At 38.9% G+C, this 19,864-nt stretch overlaps 2 protein-coding genes across 2 annotated transcripts; one reads left to right on the top strand and one right to left on the bottom strand.

Annotated features, from left to right (window-relative positions):
• Positions 1–3,809: 3,809 nt before the first annotated feature.
• Positions 3,810–4,964, bottom strand: LOC140355854 (E3 ubiquitin/ISG15 ligase TRIM25-like). Its single transcript, XM_072440495.1, has one exon. The coding sequence runs from the start codon at positions 4,962–4,964 to the stop codon at positions 3,810–3,812; it is 1,155 nt and encodes a 384-aa protein (XP_072296596.1).
• Positions 4,965–14,338: 9,374 nt separating this feature from the next.
• LOC140355853 (tripartite motif-containing protein 16-like) lies at positions 14,339–17,384 on the top strand. Its single transcript, XM_072440494.1, has 3 exons — positions 14,339–15,388; positions 15,928–16,276; positions 17,368–17,384. The coding sequence occupies exons 1-3, from the start codon at positions 14,339–14,341 to the stop codon at positions 17,382–17,384; spliced, it is 1,416 nt and encodes a 471-aa protein (XP_072296595.1).
• The last annotated feature ends 2,480 nt before the right edge of the window (positions 17,385–19,864 follow it).

Raw genomic sequence — 19,864 nt, 5'->3', positions numbered from 1 at the left:
TAACACCCTTTAGCCGGTGCTGAAGATGACTACGTTTCACAAAAGACACGTCTTGTGTTTTGTCATTTATCAAGAAAAAAACATGCTGAATTATTAGTATAATATAAGTAAAATGTCAAACATATACGTGTACCCCACATACGAGGTTAATATGTAGGTTCAGAGTTACACACTTACATCTGACGTTACACACTTACATCTGACGTTACACACTTACATCTTACATCTGACGTTACACACTTACATCTGACGTTACACACGTTACACACTTACATCTGACGTTACACACTTACATCTGACGTTACACACTTACATCTGACGTTACACACGTTACAAACTTACATCTGACGTTACACACTTACATCTGACGTTACACACTTACATCTGACGTTACACACTTACATCTGACGTTACACACGTTACACACTTACATCTGACGTTACACACGTTACACACTTACATCTGACGTTACACACTTACATCTGACGTTACACACGTTACACACTTACATCTGACGTTACACACTTACATCTGACGTTACACACTTACATCTGACGTTACACACGTTACACACTTACATCTGACGTTACACACGTTACACACTTACATCTGACGTTACACACTTACATCTGACGTTACACACTTACATCTGACGTTACACACGTTACACACTTACATCTGACGTTACACACGTTACACACTTACATCTGACGTTACACACGTTACACACTTACATCTGACGTTACACACGTTACACACTTACATCTGACGTTACACACTTACATCTGACGTTACACACTTACATCTGACGTTACACACGTTACACACTTACATCTGACGTTACACACTTACATCTGACGTTACACACTTACATCTGACGTTACACACTTACATCTGACGTTACACACTTACATCTGACGTTACACACGTTACACACTTACATCTGACGTTACACACTTACATCTGACGTTACACACTTACATCTGACGTTACACACTTACATCTGACGTTACACACGTTACACACTTACATCTGACGTTACACACTTACATCTGACGTTACACACTTACATCTGACGTTACACACTTACATCTGACGTTACACACTTACATCTGACGTTACACACTTACATCTGACGTTACACAATTGCGATTGACACAAAAAGCATGTCTGGAGGCAAAAGAAACTGCAGCTCAAGGAGTGTCACACATACACATACCTGACCCTGCCCAGACACGTCTGTGTGGACCACTACACACTACACTACACTACACTACACACTACACACTACACTACACACTACACTCTACACTACACTACACTCTACACACTACACACTACACTACACTACACTACACACTACACACTACACTACACACTACACTCTACACTACACTACACACTACACACTACACTCTACACACTACACACTACACACTACACTCTACACTACACACTACACACTACACACTACACTCTACACACTACACACTACACACTACACACTACACACTACACTCTACTCTACACTACACACTACACACTACACTCTACACACTACACACTACACTACACACTACACTCTACACTACACTACACACTACACACTACACTCTACACACTACACACTACACACTACACTCTACACACTACACACTACACTCTACACACTACACACTACACTCTACACTACACACTACACACTACACACTACACTCTACACACTACACACTACACACTACACACTACACACTACACACTACACTCTACTCTACACTACACACTACACACTACACTCTACACACTACACACTACACACTACACTCTACTCTACACTACACACTACACACTACACTCTACACACTACACACTACACTCTACACTACACTACACACTACACACTACACTCTACTCTACACCACACACTACACTACACTCTACACTCTACACTCTACACACTACACTACACTGCACTACACACTACACTCTACACTACACTACACACTACACACTACACACTACACTCTACTCTACACCACACACTACACTACACTACACACTACACACTACACTACACTGCACTACACATTACACTATACACAACACTACACAACACACCACAAACTACACGTTACACACTACACATTACACTACAATACACACTACATATTACACTACACACAACACTGCACACTACACCACACTACTCTACATTACACAATACACTTCACTACACTGCAGACTACACACTAAACACTACACATTACACTACATTACACAATACACTACACTATACTACACTACACACTACACATTACACTACACACTACACACTCAGCTCTGCTCCCTCAAGTCCTGTGTTTGTGCTCAGCTTTATCTGAGCTGAGAGCGCCATCTTGTGGTCGGCTCACACCACAGGAGGCTGACCGCTTCTTCTGCTTCTTCTGTTTCTTCTGTTTCTTCTGCTTCTTCTGCTTCTTCTGCTTCTTCTGCTTCTTCTGTTTCTTCTGTTTCTTCTGCTTCTTCTGTTTCTTCTGTTTCTTCTGTTTCTTCTGCTTCTTCTGCTTCTTCTGTTTCTTCTGTTTCTTCTGTTTCTTCTGCTTCTTCTGTTTCTTCTGCTTCTTCTGCTTCTTCTGCTTCTTCTGCTTCTGCTGCTTCTTCTGCTTCTTCTGCTTCTTCTGCTTCTTCTGCTTCTTCTGCTTCTGCTGCTTCTTCTGCTTCTTCTGCTTCTTCTGTTTCTTCTGCTTCTTCTGCTTCTTCTGCTTCTTCTGCTTCTTCTGCTTCTTCTGCTTCTTCTGTTTCTTCTGTTTCTTCTGTTTCTTCTGCTTCTTCTGCTTCTTCTGCTTCTTCTGCTTCTGCTGCTTCTTCTGCTTCTTCTGCTTCTTCTGCTTCTTCTGCTTCTTCTGCTTCTGCTGCTTCTTCTGCTTCTTCTGCTTCTTCTGTTTCTTCTGCTTCTTCTGCTTCTTCTGCTTCTTCTGCTTCTTCTGCTTCTTCTGCTTCTTCTGCTTCTTCTGCTTCTGCTGCTTCTTCTGCTTCTTCTGCTTCTTCTGTTTCTTCTGCTTCTTCTGCTTCTTCTGCTTCTGCTGCTTCTTCTGCTTCTTCTGCTTCTTCTGTTTCTTCTGTTTCTTCTGTTTCTTCTGCTTCTTCTGTTTCTTCTGCTTCTTCTGCTTCTTCTGCTTCTTCTGCTTCTTCTGTTTCTTCTGCTTCTTCTGTTTCTTCTGCTTCTGCTGCTTCTTCTGCTTCTTCTGTTTCTTCTGTTTCTTCTGCTTCTTCTGCTTCTTCTGCTTCTTCTGCTTCTTCTGCTTCTGCTGCTTCTTCTGCTTCTTCTGCTTCTTCTGCTGTGGTTAAAATAGAGGACTCACTTACCACCTTCATGTTTAAGTTGGCCCACATTATTCACAGCTGCATTATGTTATAAACTACATGAAAGCTCAATAATGACTCTAAGAGGATAAAGTTGTGTTTATTATCATCAGACAGAGGAAATGCACCGGTCAGGTCAGTCCTAATGTAAACAAGTATAAACTGCTAAACAAAAGATCAGAACAGTCCACATCTTTACTGTCGGCTGCTGTTTGGACATTTCAACAACAAATGACATCATACAAACTGGATTATCAAACATGAAAATGGTTTTGATACAGCCAGTTTTGATGCAATGCCAATTTAAATAATTTAGTTGCAGAAGTGTATTCCTCCCATCAATCTGAGCTCTACCAAGAATAAGAACGTCCAATTGTAAAGCTTTTGTCATACACTTCCCTTTACATGAAACCACTTGTCCTGGGGAAATGAAGCATGTGTTTACTCTAAAGTATGTAGGTGAAGGTCAAATATTCATTCAGCCTGTCTCTGTACTCAGTGAACTCCTGCTCAGAGCTCTTGTATCTCCGACATCGAGCTGGATTTACACTCTGTCCATCATGACTGAGAGCAGAAGTGTCCAGCAGTTTCTCCCTAAGTTCAGCTACTGCAGTTTGAACCACATCTAAGAACAACAATGGTCTTGTCTCACTGTCAGAAAGGTCAGAAGCTTCACTGACTTTAGACAAAGATGGAAACGAGAGAATAAAGCCACTGTGGTCCTCAGTGTGTGAGAGCTTCTCCAGCTCCTTGTACTTGGTCTTCAGCTCGATGATCTCCTGTTGCACTTTGTCCTGCAGCTCTTTGACTCTGTGCTCTTCTGCTTCTTGTTGAGATCGAATGTGTTTCTTTGCTTCTGCCCTGATTCTCTCCATCAGAAGAGAGATCTGTGTAAAAGCGTGGTCTGTCTCCCCCACAGCTGTATTACCACAGCGGATAACGTTATCTGCCTGGCTCTGCAGTAAATCCACCTGGTTCTGTTTTTCCTGAATCCTTTGACAGGTTTTCTGGAGACTCTCTTCCAGATCTCTTTGCATTTCATGTCTTCTGGTCACAGCCAACACAGTGTCGTGGTCTTTGTGTTCATCCACAGAGCAGAGGTAACAGATACACTGCTGGTCAGTGCGACAGAACATCTTCATTACCTCAGCGTGTCGAGAGCAGATGTTGTCATGGAGATTCTCAGTGGGCTCCATCAGTTTGTGCTTCTTTAACGCAGCGACGTCATAATGAGGCTGAAGATGCTCTTTACAGTAAGAGACCAGACACTGAAGACAGGATTTTACAGCTTTCACACAGGAAACATCTCCATGAGCAGCAGAGCAGTGTGACACTGGAGCAGCTGGAGGGCCACTCTTCTTAAGTCCCTCCATTAAAAGAGCCAACATGGTGTTTTTCACTAGGACAGGTCTCTGGGTGAAGTTCTGTCTGCACTGAGGGCAGCTGTAGCTCTGCTTACTGACCTCTCCATTCCAGTGAGTGTTAATGCAGCTCATGCAGTAACTGTGTCCACACGGAATAGTGGCTGGATCCTTCAGTAAGTCCAGACAGATGGAACAGTTGAACGTCTCTTGGTCGAGGTGAAGTGCTCTCTCTGCCATTTCCTCTGAGACTGTTGCAGTGTCTGATGGGATTTGTGGTGATACTGAGTCTGTATTTATTTGAGCAACAGTGAATCAGAGAGAAGCAAAGAGCTTATCCCACATGAACTGATCTGTTTTATTTCTGTTCTGAAGTGTTACTTTCATGATGACATCATATTCAAAACAAAATAATAAAATACTGCAGTTTGAGCATTACTTTTAAGAAAGGATGACAGTAAAATTGGTAGAAATACGTTATGGCGCATTACTTATTTATAGTACATAAGATGTGTTATATATCATGTCTTTCCATATTTGAAATTAGTTTCAATATCAGTAACTTTTTGGAATTCAGATTGTTATCATAATACAGTTATAGCATATATTTGTGTTGTGTTTGATTGTATGATGGTAAAACAGGAAGATGATATACTAATAAAAGTCACTGTGGAAACAAAGCTTAGGGGCTGAATCATCATATATGTATAAAGAATGATGTAATGATAGTGAATAATAATATGATATTAATGATAATAATAATAATAATCATCATCATCATCGAAGACAATGAATGATAATGCATGATTGATTTAACGTGTAATGTATTGCATGGCTTCAGGTGAACCTTGGCTGAGCAGTGACTTTATGTGACAAATCTTATCTTTTGGTTTGTAAAAAGGGGGCGGGCATGTTATTATATTATTTTCTTTTGCTAAAATGCACTTTTGAATTTGCACGGATAAATAAAACAAATGAAATGAAAAAGACACACACATTATGACCACTTCAGTTGTGTACATCTCTTGTAGACACACACAAATACTGAATTAATGATGCTGGCTTCTAATGACAGTTGTGTTGACGAGCCCTTTAATGAGCACTTTGCATGTTAACAAGATTCTGTGACACTCTTATTGTCGTGTGGGGGCAGCACTTTAGTCGAGTTTCACACAAATAGTTTGAGCATAGCAGAGGTCAAACAGTAATTTGTCATTTGAATCTAGCCAAGTCAAAATTAAGATAAATCCAGCACAAATGTATGTTCTAATGTTTATCACATTTTGATGATAATGGTGTTCGGACAGTGATTTTATTTATGTTCACATAGATGACACACAAGTTGAGTTTGAGTCATGCCCTGCAGCTAAAATCACACACTGTGGAGCTGAAATATCCTATTCCTTTACCTTATTATTCCTTTACCTTTTCTTAACTGACATGTCTGACAGTAAACAATAAAGAGATCTTAATACTTGTATAATCACATTTTGTCAGAAAGTTTTGTCAGAATTAATATTTAGAAATAATGGGACGATTTTAAGCTTCAAAATCCTCACATAAAACCTGCTGCTCTAAAACCCTTTTGTGCCTTTCAGCTTCTGTACTTAAAATATCCCAAAACAAATGTATGAATGTGGATGTCCAATCATTTTTGCATTTTCTGAATGATTTATTAGAAACTACAGATTCCTTGTTACTGAATGTAATAACTTAAATTTAAGGTCATCATTAAATAATGAATGTTTTCCCCTTCCAGTCAAAAGAGAAATACTAAGTATGAAGTGATCAAAGGTCCCGAATGAAAACATTAAGTCTAGATATTTATCATAGCCCTTTTTACCAAAGAATAAAGAAGTACATTTTAAAACAATTAATAATATACACCCATGTAAAGATTCTTTTAAAGAGAATATACAATTTTGAAGATGGTTTATGCTAATTTAGATTGAAACTTAAAGAAATTTGTTTCAATGTCAAGCGATTTTTGGATGATTTATATAGTTGAATTATAAACTGTAATAATATACCTAAATCAAACTATAATAGGATTAAATTTGTAATATTTTGTATGGATAAATACTGAATATCTGTGCAAACATTTGATACTCTTTAGTAAATTTTATATTCACAAGTGTTGTAAGTGTTGCCTTGAGACCTACTGAAAAGCTGGAATAGTATATGTATTAATGTCTTCTTGTATTTATTATAGTTAATTGGCTCGAGCCAATCTTCTATTATTATTTCATGGTCATTTTGCCACAACTCGGGCATGTTTGACCCCCTGAACATTGATGAATGTCCCACATGGGGACATAGACGCGATCGGCTCCGCCCGAACTCCAATAAAATGGAGGTTGTGAGAACGCCCGTCGCAACAGTGCCGACTAGTTCAAAAAATAAAAAAACATGAAACTCTTAATCTTTGGCCTTGGCACATGAGACTTGGGACAGTGATAGAGCTACCTTTGACCTTTGACCTTTGAGGAGTAAAACGCACCTGGCAGCATCGCTCTATGAGCCATGTTGAATCAAAGATCGAGCTCAGACAAAAGACATGGAAATTGAATAAATATTCAAAAAATTGTTGATATTCCTTACTTCCTGCGTAACACGCCCTCAAAAAAGGCTTAATTTCCTGTTTTTTCGAGGACAAATTACGCCTATTGGAATTGATCTACGGAGCTCATATTTCACTCACTAATGCGTTTTTATGGTCCGATTGGAAATAATTAATACCATGTAACAAATTTACTCTATAGCGCCCCCTACTCATTGTGTGAAAAACTCAACATTGTCTGATTTGTTTGAAACTCATGGGTTATATTCTCCTCGAGACGCCATGAAAAAAAGTGCATCGCAGATATTGTATATTTTCACATTTGGTCAGCAGGGGCGCAATGAATGCCTTCACTTCCTCTTCCTCTTTTATTTTGATGGAACATTTCCTCTCGTGCCGTGGTCTTAGCATTAGCGTTAGCATCAGTGTTAGCATCAGAATAAAGAATAAAGAATAAAGAATAAAGAATAAAGAATAAAGAATAAAGAATAAAGAATAAAGAATAAGAGAATACAGTGGCAATCGCGATCAAAACAGGGTCGCGCGGGAAGTAGGGATGCATACCTAAACCCACGTTCAGGTTCAAGTCCGGATTCGAATCCAGAGGTTTATGTTCAGGTCTGGACTTAATGAGTCCGGCTGAACTCATGCCATTTTTGCATAATGTTATAACAGCGTAACACAAGCTACTTGGCTCAATTAAGTTGAAGACACATGAACAAGGATGACTATCAAACACAAGGCAGACTGAAATAAACTCAACTTGTCTGGTTTATTCACTGTTTATTAACAGAAGTTACAACTTACAAATCACAAGCTACAAGCTAACACACATTCATGTGTTTTACTAGAGGAACAAGAGCATGTTGAGTATTGGTATTGGGGCAGCTGTTTCAGCTGATACTATGTTTGTAAATGTGTTACTGGTTTGACTGGGCTGTTCCCCACACCTGAAGTTTAATGCCTTTAGATACATTTCCACTCTTTAATTTTGCAGATCCATTGGCATCAAAGTCATGTAAAAACCTTCAAAAACTAGCATTAAAGTCAACTCGAACCACTATAAATCAATCAACTTAGCAGTATCAAAAATATAATATGAAAATATTTTACACTACACGCAATACATCATATTAACAGCATTAAACACAAGACCATATTTAACAACTGTAGAATACAAATACTATTACAAAATATAAGCTCCAATTAAGGAATCTAGCAATTAAACAATATTACTTTGACTTAGTATTTACTTAGATGTATAAATATGTATATTGCACATTAACCCACCTAAATAAATGCTACACCACAACATAATAGTTATTTTATTCATATTGTAGCGACCCTAGTCTCTAGTGCGCGTGCGCGGTCTCTGGGCGGAGCTAAGAGCGGGCTCAGGAGACGAGGTGGTTTTTGATGTTCCTCTTCCATCACCATGGTTACGGCCAACAGTAACCAACTCTGTTCAAGAAATAAAGTGACAACTTGCAATATTTACACCCAAACCAAAGCACAACCCGCTCCTTTAACAAGCGTTAAACTAACTCACGGAGCGGCACAAGCGGCCACGCACGCGGCGGCTTAAAACGATTCAATTAAGCCAGCGATCTTCCCGAAAGGTTCGGTCTCTCACGTCTTTAAACTCATTGCGCCGGCTTCAACTTCTGCCGCGGGGAAGACGCGTGCGTCGCTGATGGCTCCGGGCCATTGACAGCGATGTCAGTGTTTACGTCTTTTCTAGCGCGAATTTCGCGATCTATGGAAGGTTTAGGATGGTTTAGATTCTAGAACGTAAAGGATATAGAATGTGAGTGGTAGATTTTTAATGAATCCAGAACCGAATCACCGGGGTTTCGGTTTTTTTGGACCTGAACCGAAACGTTTTTACAAGTCCGGATCCGGTCCGTCGTAGCGGTACGCATCACTAGCGGGAAGGTAGTCGCGCAGGTGGCGAGAGCCATCAATCTTTTCTTTTTTTAACCCTAACAGTTATGATGCTGCTTGGAATTTCTTTCATATAAAGAAGCTATATTGCCATTTTGATAATTGAAATAAAAGTCGTTTAAAAACAAATAAATAGTCTTTAAAACTGCTGCAGATTGGACCCAAGCCCCCAGCAGCCAAGATGGCCGCCCATTCAAGTCTATGGGAGCTGCTCAGTGTCGCATGTCGCCAGTTAGCCCAAGCCCCCGGAAGCCAAGATGGCCGCCATTGAAACCTATGGAGCTGCTCATTGGCGCATGGTTCCAAAAAAGTTTTTTAGTTCCGCATTACTTCCTGAACAGTGGTATATCTCCTCCCACTTTTGTGACGTCATCGCCGTGAGGCTTTGGCGTCGGGAGCGCGCACGTCGCGAGAAGAGTCAACACGGACTTTTGGAATGATTCGGCTTGAAATAGTCTGTTTACGTAACGTATAATGATGAATTGTTATATCCATCTATAAATATACATGTATCATGTTGTAAAGCTCTGATATTTAAGAGAATTATAAAGAAGTGTTAAGATAAAAAGTCTGGTTTAATGACAATGAATTACATTTAGAGGTGGAATAACGTCCTCATCATTTTCTGTAGTTTTTGGTTTGGGTATTTATTTTGTTATTAACTTTTCAGTTATTTATTTACATAATATAATTTGGCCAATATGCATTTTTTTTAATCAGATGAGAAGAAATATAAAATATAATCATCGATTCTGTTACATAATTGAATTAAGCAGTATTTAATTATATTCAGTTTCCTTTTGTATCGTTTTTGTGTCATGTCAATCTTTAATAAATACAAAACACATTTGTTTATTAATGTATTTAATACGAATAATGAACATGAATGAACTTGTTCAATAAATGCGAATCTGATTATATTTTTCCCCATGTGGGACAATAAAGGAATATCTTAAATGATAAATTGATTTTAGCCAGTTTTAGTTGAGTTTTAAAGCTACAATGAGTTTTAAAGCTACAATGTGGGAGTCCCTTATTAAGGAGTTTGAGTCTGTGTACTGTTCATTATTATTATCGTCATTAATAGAATCAGAAAATGTATTGCCATTGTCAAAGAAAAGAATTCACAAACAGTGGAACTTGCTTTGGTGATTCAGTGCAACATAAAAATATTAACAATGATAAAACAACCTGTATAAGTCAAATAGAACAAACTGAATAAAATAAGATATTCTTTTATTGTCCACACATGAGGAAATGTCGTTGTTGCAACACAGTAGATACAGAGGAAAAGGACAGAAAACTTATAGGAAGTTTAAAAAAACACTCTTAATAGATCGATCATAATAGAAGAACTCTTATAAACAAAAACTCCTCTAGACAGAACCTCTCATTTCTTAATAAGGAATGGAGGGGAAAAATAAAGATAAAGATAAAATAAAAACAGCGTAAGACAAAATAATACTAATAATAATGGTAAAATAAACACTCTTTTTACATCAGTTATATGCACATGAATGTGACATTATTGTGTTAAATACTGAATATCTCAGTATTTAACAAGACTTTGTTTCCATGGCTACGCAGTCTTCTGTACTTCAGTAATTGCACCGTTCAGCTCCATCGTATGACTGAGACAAACAGAACATGTCACAGCTTTAGATTATACAAGTCATATAACATACACTTCATATGTTTAGATTTATAAAAGTCATATAACATACACTTCATATGTATTACATTTATAAAAGTCATATGACATACACTTCATATGTTTGTCATGAAGCTGCTTCACAGACACATGTGACACAGGAGTGTCTCTTTTGAAGAACAATTATCATTTAGTTTTTTTGGTCATAACAAAACAGACATTTTATAAATTCAAAGTACTGATTCTACACTGTTTACTTTTAGTCGAGGCACAAGTTATTATTAAAATACCTTTTGCTTTGGAGTCGTCAGGAGTTTACTTGAGATGACTCTGTGTCTGCAGTGATCAGGTCTGCAGTGACCTGTAGTGACCTGCAGTGACCTGTAGTGACCTGTAGAGCTCTGGACAGCACAGACAGACTAAACTCACTGGTCAGCACTCTGAAGATGAGAAAGATACTCATTAGAACATTGATATATTCTGCACATTTAACAGAGAAAAGCTGGAATATGTTATTGACAGATTTACATTTCGCTCTGTAACACAAAAGTTCCTCTTTTCACATTAATTTTTAAAGCTAGAACCAAAAGTCATTTATTTATGCATAAGTTTAAACCTTAGAAGTTAGAACATAACTGACATGTTTGCTAAATCTACATATTCCATGGAAGTAAATCCATGACATTCCTATAGAAAACAAGCGTGTGCTTTGTTTAAACACAGCACACTTCATTATGAAATATGTAATAAAACCTCAAATGTGGTCTCAGCCCCTGTAAGTACAGCACTGTCACTTTTAAACACCTTTAAATTTATATATGTAAGATATGACCCATTATAGCAGGTTATATTTGAATTATTGGTTGTTTTTTATAGCACATAATACAAACATCACTTTATTTCCCTTCTTTCTCTAGTTTTCCTTGATCTATGCATAACCTCTTGTCTCTTAGAACATTTAGTAAGAGAAATAATTAGTTATTTATTTGCAGAAGCACGAGCCATCACGACGTGTTGTTGCATCTTTGTGTAGCTAAACTTTAGCTTACGTTAGCTCGTGTTAACTCGTGTTAACTTGTGTTAACTCGTGTTAACTGTGTAATCGTTGTTTTACACTTCATATGGAACGATGTGTGAAACGTGAGGAATGACATACAAACACAACTTACGAGTATCGTGGTCTCGTCTGGTCACATTCTTCTGCTTGTGTTTAGTTTCCGTCACATGTACTTTTGAGGCTCGTTCATGAGGGTTACGTGCGCGCTCGGTGCGCGTACACCGTTCACCGGGAGGTTAAAAATGTATTTTTTAAGTATTTTAGAAACAGTTGAAGAGTGAAATTCCTTCTATTTTATTTTTAGACTAAAAACAATTTAGCATGTTTGGTAATTTTAGAGGCCGAACTCCTGAAATGGTCCGACCAAAAGGCTGCATTCTGCGAAGTGGCCACTACTCAATTTGGAGCCAGAGGCAGAGGGGGCGTACCCTATCCAGATATTATAATAGATCCATGAGTTAGCCTTTAGCTCTCCAGCAAAGTGCGGCCCAAGTTCCAGTACCACGTGATTGCGCTGACCAATCAGAGAGTTACAAGAGCAGCGCAGAGCCCAGTGTGAGATAAAGCGAAACATTAAAGGTGCAATGGACAATTTTTCGGCGATTTGAGAACGCAGGCGGAAGTGCGCATGCGCACTCCCCCGTGCGGACTGATACAACACACACGTGCGTTTGTTTATTAGTGCGACGGAGCGCATCACATCTCTCGTCTCCCGTAGATTTCCGTCTTCTTCTGCGTCAGCTCGAACAGTCTTTCTCCGTCTTCATTTTGTCCCGTACACTGAGGGAACTATATTATGATAGATCAATGCACGCGGCTGCAGGTGAGCGGTAGGTGCGTTTTATGATTGATACGTGGCAGGACTAATCGACAGTCCACGCCACGAGGAAATAAGACTCAGATTTGGGCCAAAAAAATTGTCCATTCAACCTAAGAAAACTGAAGGATTTTGAACCGGAAAAAAGTTGACCCGAACACGAGGCGAGCAGAGAGCAACTGTCACTGCGTCATTATAAAATCAAGCCGTTTTCACTCATGGATCTATTAAAATATGAGCTTCACCTTAATTCCAGCTCATGGTCTGATACTGTTGTGCTGCTTCTTCACTTTTACATCAGAACATTTGCTCATTAATGCAATTTATTTTTTACACGTCAGTTTGATTATATTATATACATAGTGCAAAACTGTACATTTTGTATATGTATTGACCAAAATCTATTTATTGTCATGGCTCAATATTGTAGTGTTATTATTCAGTGTTTTGTGGTTTATCGCAAATAAAACATAAAACCATAAAAAATCTAGTCTAGTTTGTAAACTTTTTCTCTGACAATGGAAATAATTCTGATTCTTAAGTACATGGAACGTATGATCTAAAATTGATTTCTTAAATTACGGATTTTTTTATCTGCCAAATGCCAATCATTCTACAACATGTCAAATGTATTAACATGTTTATCTATCACAAAACATGCTTAAGTCATGATGAAGTCAGTATTTATGCTAAAGTCATGATTAAGTCAGTATTTATGCTGCTTGTGTAATACAGATAAAACACTGATGGACACGAAACGTAACATCATAAGTTTATACCTGGCAAAACGCTCCAATTTCTCGCTTTCTTTCCACAGCATTTCTCACGTTCTTTCAGTTTTTCAGGCAAAACAATTTCAAGACATCGCTTCTGAGTAGTAGATCCACGGCCCTCAGGGGCCCTCAGGCTCAGGGGCCCTCAGATCCGTGGTGGTCATTAGTTCCATGATTTGATCAGTTATTAAACTCATAGATCCATATTTTTACGCCTGTAGCTCAGTCGTGGCATTTGGGCTATTTCAAGGCATCTCGGCCCGTTCGCTTCACCTACACGCGCTCTGATTGGTCTAGACGGTCACGAGCTGGGCTAGAGCGGCGCGCTAGAGCGTAGCCGAAGCTAACAGCTTAGAATGCGTTTTAAAGACAACTGAACAATCTTAAAATTAGAAAAAGTCGTTGACCCATAAATAAGTAAGAATTTTCGCTATATCCAACATTTGTGAAAGCTCTAAGTGCTTTTTCAGCCGAACACGAGCAGTTTTTCGTTACATTGCGCTCTACGGAAAAAAACCTTTCTGGGCCGCGGATTTCTTTGGCTGCAGTACCAATGGAGTGGCCACTGGGGGTTGTAACGACATGCTGCGGCTAGCCATACCCTATCCAGATATTATAATAGATCCATGATTGGACCGGATTGGACGGATTCAAATGTAAACACTTCCTGGTGTTACCTCGGTGTTACTCGTCTGTGATTGGTTGGCGCAGGGGGAAGCGGCACATAGACCCGAGGCAAGCGGCACAAACAACACAACACCAGGGAAGACGAGAGCTCAACACTCCGCTCTTTGGAATAAATACTGAACAAAATGGCTGCAAAAGGACTGGGGTTAGACCAAGAAGCATTCTGCTGTTCCATCTGTCTGGACTTACTGAAGGATCCAGCCACTATTCCGTGTGGACACAGTTACTGCATGAGCTGCATTGACACTCACTGGAATGGAGAGGTCAGTAAGCAGAGCTACAGCTGCCCTCAGTGCAGACAGAACTTCACCCAGAGACCTGTCCTAGTGAAAAACACCATGTTGGCTGTTTTAATGGAGGGACTTAAGAAGAGTGGCCCTCCAGCTGCTCCAGTGTCACACTGCTCTGCTGCTCATGGAGATGTTTCCTGTGATTTTTGCTCTGGGAACAAAGTGAAAGCTGTAAAATCCTGTCTTCAGTGTCTGGTCTCTTACTGTAAAGAGCATCTTCAGCCTCATTATGACGTCGCTGCGTTAAAGAAGCACAAACTGATGGAGCCCACTGAGAATCTCCATGACAACATCTGCTCTCGACACGCTGAGGTAATGAAGATGTTCTGTCGCACTGACCAGCAGTGTATCTGTTACCTCTGCTCTGTGGATGAACACAAAGACCACGACACAGTGACGGCTGCAGCAGAGAGGAAGGAAAAGCAGAAAGAGTTAGAGGATTTCAACAAGAAAATCCTCCAGAAAATTGAGAAGAAAGAGGAAAATGTGCTGAGCCTTCAATTGAAGGTTAGGTATATACAAAATTGTGCTGATAGTGCTATGGATAACAGCAACAATGTCCTCAAAGACTTGATTGGTCTCGTTGAAAAAAGAATAACTGAGTTGAAGATGCAGATCAGATCTAAACAGGAAGCTGACATGGAAAGAGCAAACGAGCTTCAGGACAAACTGCAACAGGAGATCACTGAGCTGAAGAGGAAACTCACTGAACTGGACTCGCTCTCACACACTGAAGACCACGTCCAGTTTTTAAACAAGTTTGCATCCATTCCTAAAGTCAGTGAGATTTCAGAGTCGGTCTACACCAGCGAGAGCTTTCCTTATCCGTACATGGTTACACTTCTTCTATCAGAACTGAGTGACAAAATACTTCCACGGACTGAGGTAGAAAAAACAAAATATAATCCTCCTTCCGGCCGTGGCTACAGAGCCACGGCGCAGTCAAATAGCCCAGCAGTTTCAGAAGCCGCGGCACCGCTATATAGCCTCACGGCTAGCCCTAACCTTAAATCTGACCCTAACCCTGACCCGGCGCGGTCAAATAACCCAGCAATTTCAGGATACGTGCCACCGCTATTTAGCGTCATTGCTAGCCTTAACCTTAATCCTAACCCGCCGCGGTCAAATAGCCCAGCAGTTTCAGGAGCTGCAGCACGAAATAGCCTAGCAATTTCGGCCGCGCGCCGCGGCTCTGTAGACACTCCCCCCCTAAAAGCGGTGATGCTGCTGGATCAGAACAAAACACACCGGACAGGAAGCCGGCGCTCCTGTCTCAAAATGGTATGTTGAAACTCGCGTCTTTTGCTCCACAACCTTTTCAATCAATCTTGAAGCAGCCTGCAAGCTGGGAGGAATTAGAAGATTTTGAGTGTAAAATAACATGGGATCAACGGAGCGTCAATGACAGATTGTTATTGTCACAGGATAAGCTCCATGCTAAACACATGCCATATTCACAGAGCCATGGCAAACACCCATTAAGATTCACCGATGTCCCTCAAGTTGTGAGCAAAGAGAGTCTGCATAATTTCTCTTACTGGAAAGTGGTCATAAATTCTGAGAAAGCCACTACAGTTGCAGTTGCTTACAAAAACATGAGAAGAAATGGGTCCTCCGAAGACTGTTCCTTTGGAAGGAACAACAAGTCTTGGGCACTGGAGATTTTGCCTCGCAAGAAATGCTGTTGGTTTTGGCACGATGGAGAGGTAGATGGCATCGAGATTCCTGGATCTGGAATCGATAAACTTGGTGTCTTCACAGATTATAAAGCTGGTATTTTGTCTTTTTATCAAGCCTCTGACTCATCCCTCATCTACACAGTCAAGACGACATTCACACAGCCTCTGGTTGCCGGGGTTCGACTGGAGGGCATTTCCAACACAGTTCAAATATGTTACTGAGGTTTTGTGTGTTAAGTGATGAAGAGCAATTGTGATGTAAGAAATGTTTTGTTTGTGCACATCACAAAGTTAATCTCCTCATCCCTAATCAAACCAATGTAAAATGTATAATGCATGTGTGAACATCAAAAGTGATCAAAAGCTATTTTTCTGCTTACTTTATTTATACTATCGCATGAAATAGTTGATCATCCTTTGTTCTACAGGTCAGGTAGAAGGTAACAGTGTGGGCTGCAAGATTAATAACAATCAAATCGAAATTGCAGTTTTAATTGACGCAATTAGCACACAAGTGCCATAATTTCCTATATATTCCCATAACTAATTATCCTGTCTAATTCTGCATAAAAACTGCAAACTTGTTTAGATCTGTACAAACTTGTTCTGAAATACATGCAGGTAGAGCTGCAGCGATCACTCGAGTAATTTGATAACAAAAAAGCTTCAAACATGATGATTTTATGGCCTCGAATATTTGTTTAAATTACATATTTAATTAAAAACATGTGAATCTGTGGCGCACGGAACGAGATCTTTCAGGAATTTATTAAGCTCTAAACAATAGCCATTTGTCCAGTGTATGTGATAATTCAGTTAAAACTCTTATATTCCTGCTTTTAACCTTATGCTGTCACATAAACAGATGAGCTTTAGATGAAGTAGTACGTGAAGCTGAGGGGTTCATTCAAACTAAACCCCCCACTGTGGTTGACAATCTGAATGTGAAGACCTTTGTTTATTCTGGGGTCAGTCGAGGTTGCCAGATTTTATGAGATAAGTGAAAAAAGCCCAAAATGAGCAACATCAGCCCCATAAAAATGAGTAAAAAACAAGCAACTAGTTAAACGTGCGTGACTCACTAGTGCTAATGAGATGGCCATGTTTGAAAAGCATATTTAACATGAAGAATGGCTTTAAAACATGAATGATCTGTTAACAGTCTGTATTCATCTTTTATTGCAGAAAAGACTTGGTACTGATAGAGCCTGACCTGATTTAGAACATGCCTGATACTTCATACAGAGTTTGAACTATTCAGCAAAGATCATGTTTTATTTTTTCATTGTTGATACTTGATGAGTAGGCTACTATTTTAGTGTAGATGACTATATGTGACTTAGTTGTTAAAGTTCTGTCTACATTTGTTGACATTTCCGATGGAGGGCAGGGCCAATAATAGTTGTTGCTTATAAATTAAAGAAAAACCTATTAATTTAATTGATGTTTGAACTGGACCTAGTTTCAGCCCAAGATTTCAGGATCATTTGGACTTTTTAAGCGACTTTAATGGAGTGCCTGCATTTGCCTTGAAATGCAGATGAAAATGTATTTTGCATTGCACAGGCCCATTCACTTTGGAATTCTTGCCCCACCACACCTCAATTTCCATGTGAATGTAAAACTAACAAACTTTCAATGATGGAAACTCATTCTTGTCACACCTGGTTGTAAAACTGGTTGTAAATTAACCATATTTCTTGTTGATAAATGAGAGATAATATGACCACATTTCACATTGAATTGAATACAGAACTGATCCAGGTTTAAAGTGACAAAAGCGAGCGGGTCTTATGCTGAATGCTGTGGACAGTGGATATTGTTTGTGTTGTTTCCATACTGACATTTCAAACTCCATTTCCATACTTAGAAACAGACTTGATTCTAGTTCTGATACAACAATGATAAAGAAAAACACTCTCCTTTTAAGACGATTAGTTTAATAAGAAATGTTTGTGATTTCACACTAGTTTGGATCAAGTATAAGCTTCTCTAACATGACAGACACACACACATTCACATAAAGGCGAGGAGGGCGTACAGCGCTGTGACAAATAATGTTTACATTATGAACTCGATTTCAATAGGAAAAGGGCCCAAACTACTGTAGTCCTGATATAGATTAAGACTGCTCTGAAAAGGTTTCATTTTGTCCCATTTTATGTACATTTTTGATACCAATGACTAGTAAATTGTTTCTTTTCTGGCAGTTTAAGTTGACTTTCAGCTGGACTTGCAAGGACCAATAATATTGTAATTGATAATTTTAAATCGTTTTGATGAGGATATTCAGACAATATTGCGGTGGTGATATGTGCCTGTAAATGCCTTTTTTACGATTGAAGAAAACATGACTGGACTGAAAACTCAACCAAAAAAGTGCAGAAATATCACATTATTCTCGTTTTTTAAAGATTATATTGAATGTTTGTTATATTTGAATTTTTAAAGTGCTCAAAATATACTCAACAGTAAAATATATATTTCTATATTTCCATCTCTGAACAGTAAAAAACCCCAGAACTTCTACAAATTCTGTAAAAAAAGAGTAAAAACCGGCACACTTTCTCCAAAACTGCATTTAATCGACATTGTTTCGATCCGACTTGCTCTTCCTTCTACTCGTCCTTCTTCCCTCTGCTGTCGGCTGTTGGACAAGGACGCTGCATCTAGACAGTTGTATTCTCATTTTTACTATTCAGTGTGGATGATTCATGTTTTTGTTGTCTTGCTGATTGTACAAAAGAGCTGCTGCAACAAAAGAATTTCCTGGAAAGAAAGAGGAAGAAGACTCAACTGTGGGATTTTGGACTTAAAAAATTGACCACATCTGTTAAAAGGGAAATCTCAAGTTGCTAAATATGTTCTACATATTATTACGAGCCCCTAAAACTCTTAATTTTAATTTACTTTTAATTGAATTCAGCTTTTAAAGAGGATTTGTCAAAACACAACAAATGCCTAAACTGTGTCAATCAGACCTTCTTTGCCAGTTTATGTTTCATTTGGATTTGGACAAAGCTAAAGTACAGATATAGTTACTGTAAAAGTACAGTTACAACTACAGTAAAAGTACAGATACAGTTACAGTAAAAGTACAGTTACATAATAATGTGCTCAATTACAAGTAAACACACTGCTTGCCTTTAAAATCCAGAATGTTATCTGTCAGTATTTTTACAGGCAAAAGTACTGCTAAAAAAAACTACTAAAAGTAAAACACACACTACTCTAGCCAAAACAAATCAGGATATTTATTTATTTATTTTTGAATTTGATCATCTCTGTGCTTTGCAAAGTTGCTGAATGCCTTTTTCCTGACTCAGTATAGACTGTGTGGCTGTAAAATAAGAATGTCCTGAGCTCTCAAGCGGTGAATTATAAACCCAATCTCAAATCAGTTCAATAAAACATTTTATTAAATTAATTCTTCACTGAACATAAATCACGCACTGTCCTCCTCTTGGACTCCTTTAAATCGCCCACTTCCTCCACAATGGCTAAAATTGTACATGGTTTAAAAATTGTCTAAAAAAAGTTTTTGCTGCTGCCCGATATTTAGTCTCCACACTTTCTCTTTTGTTTCCTGGTTCGGTGGTCTCTGTGTGAATGTCCTTTTGCAGCTTAAACAGTTGAAGAATCAGAGCTCTGACATCACTCTGAATGTCGGGTGTGCAAGTGA

The sequence above is a fragment of the Eucyclogobius newberryi genome, unplaced genomic scaffold (assembly GCF_026437365.1).
Source record: "Eucyclogobius newberryi isolate DKJ021-1_F unplaced genomic scaffold, fEucNew1.0.hap1 SCAF_12, whole genome shotgun sequence".
NCBI lineage: Eukaryota > Metazoa > Chordata > Actinopteri > Gobiiformes > Gobiidae > Eucyclogobius > Eucyclogobius newberryi.
Note: the sequence above shows the minus strand (reverse complement) of the source record. Positions and strands in the feature narration are given on the sequence as shown.

Bases quoted from the DNA above. Each gene is read 5' to 3' on its own strand.
- LOC140355854 (XM_072440495.1), bottom strand. From the start codon at position 4,964: ATGGCAGAGAGAGCACTTCACCTCGACCAAGAGACGTTCAACTGTTCC.
- LOC140355853 (XM_072440494.1), top strand. From the start codon at position 14,339: ATGGCTGCAAAAGGACTGGGGTTAGACCAAGAAGCATTCTGCTGTTCC. The intron at 15,389-15,927 runs GTAGAAAAAACA...TTATTGTCACAG, and splicing joins AAATACTTCCACGGACTGAG to GATAAGCTCCATGCTAAACA.